Source organism: Panthera uncia (assembly GCF_023721935.1).
Source record: "Panthera uncia isolate 11264 chromosome D3 unlocalized genomic scaffold, Puncia_PCG_1.0 HiC_scaffold_8, whole genome shotgun sequence".
Lineage (NCBI taxonomy): Eukaryota > Metazoa > Chordata > Mammalia > Carnivora > Felidae > Panthera > Panthera uncia.
In genome coordinates, this window is record NW_026057586.1 from 76971630 (window position 1) to 76978807 (window position 7178).

A 7178-nucleotide genomic window follows, 5' to 3' on the forward strand; every position below is an offset into this window, starting at 1 on the left:
AGTTTGGGAGCATGAGTGGGGGAGGGGCAGAGAGAGGGAGACACAAATCTGAAGCGGGCTCCAGGTTCTGAGCCATCAGCACAGAGACCAACCCAGGGCTCAAACCAATGAACCCTAAGATCATGACCTGAGTCTAAGTTGGATGCTTAACCGACAGCCACCCAGGTGCCCCTTATTTATTTATATATTTTTAAAAGCTTATTTATTTTGAGAGACGGGGGTTGTGGAAGGACAGAGAGAGAGGGAGACTGAGAATCTCAAGCAGGCTCCACACTATCAAGCGCAGAGACTGCTGCGGGGCTCGAACCTACGAACCGTGAGATCATGACCTGAGCCGAAACCAAGAGTTGGACACTTAATCGACTGAGCCACCCAGGTGCCCGTTTTGCAATTTAAAAATTGAATTTTAAAACCCTGAAGTTAGAAAATAATTACCCTCTTCCTTCCCCCACCCCTCCAGAGAGGACACAAAGCAGCGTTTCCAAGTTTTTTCAGAGAAGGAACTGCAGCAAAAGGTGGGGGCAAGACCCAGCCTCGCTTAGCACATGCCAGGCCCAATCACGACCCCTTCTCCATCACAAACCAGGTCAGTGATGTGGACCTTCAAATATCTCCTTTCCTTTCTTTTTGGTACATTAAGTGGTGTCCAAGTACAGGTGACCCTTGAACAAATGGGTTTCAAAACTGCATGGGTCCACTTACGTGTGGACTTTTTTCAAGATGGTATGGTACCGTAAATCTATTTTCTCTTCCTTATAATTTTCTTAAGGACATTCTTTTCTCTAGCTTCGTTCATTGTTTTTTTTGTTGTTGTTGTTTTTTTTTTTTTTTTTTTAATTTTTTTTTCAACGTTTTTTAATTTATTTTTGGGACAGAGAGAGACATAGCATGAACGGGGGAGGGGCAGAGAGAGAGGGAGACACAGAATCGGAAACAGGCTCCAGGCTCCGAGCCATCAGCCCAGAGCCTGACACGGGGCTCGAACTCACGGACCGTGAGATCGTGACCTGGCTGAAGTCGGACGCTTAACCGACTGCGCCACCCAGGCGCCCCTCTAGCTTCGTTCATTGTAAGAATATGGTATATAGTGCATAGAAGACACAAAATGTGTTAAGCAATTATTTATGTTATTGGTAAGGCTTCCAGTCAACAGCGGACTATTAATAGTTAAGGTTATGGAGACTGAAAAGTTATACACAGATTTTTAACGCACGGGGCGGGGAGGGGTGCCGCAAACCCTGAAGTTGTTCAAGGGTCAACTGTAACCTCCCCCCAACCCACCCTCCCACCTTTTGGGTACAGATTCCGTATGGATCACAAGTCAGAACAGTGAGAGGTGTAGCCTATTTTTTGGTCATTGTTCCTGTGCCCAACAATACCAAGGGAGAAGGTGTGCCACTGGTTTCACTCAGGTGGAGAGAAGCCCTTTTGAAAAACAAAGGTACTTTTTGGGCAACAGTTGGCCTAAAGCTTTGTGATTTATTTTTTTAAAAACCCTCAAGTTGGAATGGTTACTTTTTTTTTTTTAATGTTTATTTATTTTTGAGAGGAAGAGACAGTGTGAGCAGGGGAGGGGCAGAGAGAGGGGGAAGACACAGAATCCGAAGCAGGCTCCAGGCTCTGAGCTGTCAGCACAGAGCCCGATGTGGGGCTCGAACTCACAAACCATGAGATCATGACCTGAGCCAAAGTTCGACACTTAACCAACTGAGCCACCCAGGAGCCCATGCCCATGGAATGGTTACTTCTGCTGTCTGATGGCACATATACAAGCGTGGATTCTCTGTATGGTCCCTGAATCAAGTCCTGGTCATCAATGCTGGTCAGGGAAAGGGGCTGTCTCTTGACTTCCCACATTTATGAAACCCCATACCCAAAAGGGCAAAATATCTAGAGACCTGATTCATCCACACAATGTTTTTACTTTTATTCAACTATAAGCAAACAGCATAATTAACACAATAGTCCGCAACCCCAGATCGGCTTTTCTTACACAGACGAAGAGTGACCAGTTCAACAGGTAGACAACTTAGGGATTTTTGACAAACTCACTCAGCCCTGTAGTTCATCTAAATGGCAGTGCCTTAATCGCAAAGCAACTCTCCCTATTGCTTTTTCCAATACTGCTATTTCAAGGAGGCAGAGCAGGACACTTACTCCTAGTAAATAGTCTGAGATGTTGGGGGTTAGTGGACACACCAGCCTCTGGCTTTCTTGGTGAGAGACATGGCCGTGGAAACATGACCCAGAAGTGCCATCATGCACAATTCCAGACTCAGCTCACAAAGGCAGAGGCAACGAATCTTTTTTTTTTTTTTTAAACCTCCCTTCAAGAGTCTTTGATGCTCTGCTCTATTACTAGAAGACCTGGTCTTTTTACCTGAATTTTTTCTTTCTTAAATTCTGGGTTGCTACTCTCATATTAACAATGTGATGACCCCATCCTGGTACCAATATATCCATCACAAAGGAGTTAGGAGTTCAAATTTGATCAAAACATAAACTGGGATGTGACTCTCTGAAATTATAAAAGGACAGGCAGAAGGAAAAGTCACTCTAAACCACTATCTGATTGCTCAGGCCTCACCTGTGAGGATGGGACACGGGAAAGCAGAGAAATCTACATGCAACACTCAACTTGAGAACACTGCTCCAGACCTCCAGGATGCTTTCTGTCTCCTAGCATTTCCCTACTTCCCAGACAGCTGCTCATAGAGTTTGGGCACATAGTCATCCCATTCAGCTTGGTAACATGTACCGGCCACCGGGGGCCCAAGCTCGTACTTTTTGCGGAAAGATGCCACTTTGAATTTGCCACGGTTGTCTCCAGATCGGTTGCTGAGAATGGGCTCGTCACACTTCAGCGGCCCGTTCTGCTCGTAAACCAGCCAGACGTAGCGGTGAAGGCCTGGAGGGAACATGCATACACAGCTAGGCATCAAGGATGTAGAGGTCACCCATGTTCATGTTCAACGTGCCAAGTGGGAGGGACCCAGCCACCCCACTGACAAGAGGGACACTGAGGACCCGCAGAGGTAGGAGTCAGGACACTCACCTGCTGAAAACCCACTGCAATTGGCATGAAGTCCACAGCTGGCAGCAGGGCCTGGGCCTGGCCCTTGCTCACCCCTCCTACCACCTCTGCCCCCCATTCATCTCATTCTGGGCTCCCAGCCCATCTCCACTGGGACCCGATTGCAAGTCATCTTCCACCACCCCCATCTGAACACCCACTTCACTTCTGCCGTAGTAACACTCCTCTAAGAGTCTTACTTTTCAGTTTAGTCTCCTCACTAGAAAGCTCCATAAAGCTATGCTGTTTGTCTAGTTGACCGTCTTCACTGCAGGACCTACCCTAGTGCCTGGTAAAACTCACTGCAACCAACTAAGTAGCAAAGATGCTGAAAAACAACTTGTGTTCAAAGGTGCTTACGGGGTCACCTTCATCTGTCAGTCAATATTCATGGACTAAAACAACTATGGTCTAGGCATTTTTTACTATGCATGTTGTACTTTACTAAAAGAATATTTTTTAAAAAGCAAAAGGGAAAAAAAGTCAGTCACTGAAGCTTTTTTTGCTAATGAGAACACAGCTCCTACTCAAGAGAATTGCTTTATTCTCCAGTGTGTACTTCCCATAATTAAACTGCCTAATTATATAACTGCCCTAGAGAACTTAATCGATCCCTGGAAAAGATGTACCTTTACTTGCCTCTTACGAATACATGAGAGGGCCTGAAGCCATCTGAAGCTTCAGGGTCTACAGATAAAGCATGAGCCTATGGCCAACTGTTCTTGTCGGGAACCTTCCTGTACCTCTTCAGACTAACACAGCTGGACAGTGTTTCCAACCACCTGACTTCCTTATTCCAGCAAATGAAAGCACCCTGTAATGCACAACAGGTGTAACATCTGACTTGGGGAAGTTTCAGTATAGTATTCTCCCTCTCTTTGTAACACAGCACATGTAATCTGTAACATAACACCACACAACATGTGTGTGTATCTTTAGTATACTTCTTGCTTCCAAGTCTTTTCAAGAGGATACCACCCTACACTTGCAACAGAAAGGAGCTATAAAGAGATAAAGAAGCCAGTTCTTTATAACGAATTTGGAAACTATGATAACTTCTGAGGTCTTCCATGGGAACAGGCGAAGGCTGAATGTAGAACTCAGATGGGTTAACTGTGTTCCATCCACGTGCAGCAGCATGGCACTGCCACCCCCACCGCCCACCCCTGGAAACTGTTCCAAGCTTTCTGCAACACTGCTTCCTCGGAATGCTTTCACCGACTTCCCTGCATATGATGGCCTAGTGGCTGAGAGGCAATCATTAACAGAGGTGCCATCTGACCAGAACCCAAGGTTCTAGCCACCTGACATCACTGCAGGTCTCAATGTCTCTGGCAGGCAACTGCCTTGGAGGTTGAACTGCACTGCCTGAAAGCCCCACTAGGCTAAGGGATCTCTGAGAACCAAACTAAAACTTGCAGCCCTTTGGGCCACTCCTAATGTGCACCCACTACCCCCACCTGCCTCACCCCCCAAAGCAGCTTTTACTGACCTGTGCCCTTGGGAGGCCCAGAGCCGACATAATCAGAGAGGACTGTGCCGCTGCTAATGTCGTTGCCCTTCATGTTGACCACCAGAAAATGGTGCCATTCCCTATAATGAGGAACACAGGACAGTCAACACACAGGAAATTAGTACACTCACTGCACAGTCAGCAAGTGTGCACGAAGCACAGGCTCTGGGCCAGGATGCAGCGATGACACAGACAGTCCTGCTTTCTTGGCCAGCACAAACCTCACCACTCTGCAGAAGAGAGGGCCCAATACCTCCCTCTGAGATTTTCTAGGCAGTATCTGCAAACACTTTCTGGAAAGGGCCAGACAGTAAATGTTTTAGGCTTTGCCGTTCATACTGTCTCTGTCACTATCCAATTCTGTGGCGATAGTGTGAAAGCTGCCATTAACAAGACATAAATAAGTTATCGTGGCCGTGTCCCAACAAAACGTAATATATGAACACTGAAATTTGAATTTCTTGTAGCTTTCACATGCTACAAAGCATTATTCTTTCAATTTCAATCACTTAAAAATGTAAAAACCATTCTTGGCTCATGGGGCTATACAAAAATAGGTATCAGACAGATGTGGCTCTGGGCTAGTTTCTAGACTGCTGCACTAGGGACTGAGAGGTAGGAAATGCACACTCTGGCTTAAGCATGGGTGTGGACATCCCAAACTGGGTCTATTCTCCTGGCACAGCATGCCAGAAAGCACTAGGTCGTATTTGGATGACCTGGTGTTCCTGGTGTTCCCCGTCTTTCCCCAACTTGCCTGTATTTGGGGTCCTTCCTGCTGGGAGCATCTGGATCTGTCATGACCAAGGTGTAGAGTTTACCTGGATCAAGGCCATCCCATGCAATACTGGTGGGCCGATTTTTAACCTGTAGGAAGGAAGCAGTGTGGAGTTAAAAAGTCGGAAATGCAGAAGCCGAAACTCTTTGATTTCAGGTTCCTCAAAGGTAACACACAGTAGATTATTAATAAAAGCTAAAGTTTATTGACTCTGCTGAGAGCCAGGAGCTTACTAATATACATTATTTTTTTTAGTCCCAACCACACTACAGGGCTGTTACCCTAGCATGTTATTAACAGAAAGAGGTGGGGTCCGAATTTAAACCTTGCCACTGACTGAGTCCTCTAAACTGCAACCTCACATGGTCTGGAATTACAGGCCCTCTAGATTTTGTGACCAGGAGCTTAGCTGGGGCTTGCTAAAGTGCAATCTGAATTAACTGGACACTTAAAAGTGCACAGAAAATGAGAAAGTCCAGGTGGCCCAACTGCATAGTGAGTCTGGGAAAACGTGGGCTGCAGAGAGGCACTTTATTTAAAACAATAAGCTCTGTAAACATCCAACACAGTCCGCTGTCAAAACAGTTTATTCACACCATTGCCCCGGAGCTTCATGACCGATAACTAGCAAGTGTCTGGCACTCGTTTCTCCGCTTGCAGCAGCCAGGGCCTGGTCTGGTCTCAGGCCGGGGCGTTGGAGGCCAAACGGTAGAACACTGCAGGCTGTTGCCCTCGAGCATTGCAGATGCAGAACGAACTTAGAACTTACCTTCGGGTGGCTTCTTGCTCTTGCCCGCTAAGACAAACGGAGGAATCCGGGGGCGATACCGGTCACCGGTTACATAATGCGTCACATGGCCTCGGGTGGGGCCTCTGCCACCCAAACTGTGGCCTAAAATTCTGGGACCCGAGGGGAGGCTCTGGGGCAGCCGGGGCGACCTCGGCCATCACTTCCCGGGCACCGCCCCCTCCCCGCCCCTGCCCCCAAGGCCCAAGCAGTTTCTGGGCCTAGGCCCCGGCCAACGCCACGACGTAAGTCCCTGCAAAGTAGATCACTTTCTCCTACAGGCGGAGCCCCGCCCGCCACGTGCTGCGGTCCTGGTGCCCGCAGGTGTCTGCAGGCCTGCAGCGTGGGCACCGCGACCCCCTTCCCTCTGAGGATCCGGCGCACAGAGGCCGGAACATCCTTCCCATCTCCGCCGGGTCCCCTCCCCGGAGGCCTCCAGGCCTGGAGCAGAGACACGCCCGCCGCCCTCGGGTACCTGGGTGGGCGTCAGCACTTTGCCCAGCTCGTCGACCTCCGCCCCCGTGTATTTGACCTGCAGCGGATGCTGCGGCCGCTCGTCCACTTCCTGCAGGCTCAAAGGCCCGGACCACTTGCTGAGGTCGACCGGCATCGCTGAGCCGAGGTGGGCAGACAGCGGAGAAGAGTCGCGGGAGGTAAGGGCACAGGCCTGCAACAGCAACTCCCAGCAGTCGGCGAGCTGGCGGGAGGAGGCGCGGGACCAGCAGCCGTGGAGACGCATGCGCCGGAGCCACAGCCTTGCCCTTCCCCTATCCTCCAATCACAAGCGAGGCCCGGCCTACTCTGCTCTCTAATTGGTCAAAACCGGTAGCACGGGGCGTCTCGCGGTCCCAGGTCAATGCAGTAGGTTTTGCCTTTCTTTTTGCACTGAGGGTAGTTGCTAACCCGCTGCAGTAGCAGATTTCCAAGTTGCTGTGCCTCGATTTGCAAGACTGTCGTATCAAGAAATGCAATTAAACTAGCTTTTATATATATATTTATATATGTGTGTGTATATATATACATATGT

At 48.7% G+C, this 7178-nt stretch overlaps 1 protein-coding gene across 1 annotated transcript; it reads right to left on the bottom strand.

Annotated features, from left to right (window-relative positions):
* Positions 1-1902: 1902 nt before the first annotated feature.
* PEBP1 (phosphatidylethanolamine binding protein 1) lies at positions 1903-6891 on the bottom strand. The gene is made up of 4 exons (XM_049619893.1): positions 6627-6891; positions 5344-5453; positions 4566-4666; positions 1903-2908 (listed from the first exon to the last, which is right to left on the bottom strand). Exons 1-4 carry the CDS (start codon positions 6888-6890, stop codon positions 2691-2693), a joined length of 693 nt encoding a protein of 230 aa, XP_049475850.1. The 5' UTR covers position 6891; the 3' UTR covers positions 1903-2690.
* Between the last annotated feature and the right edge of the window lie 287 nt (positions 6892-7178).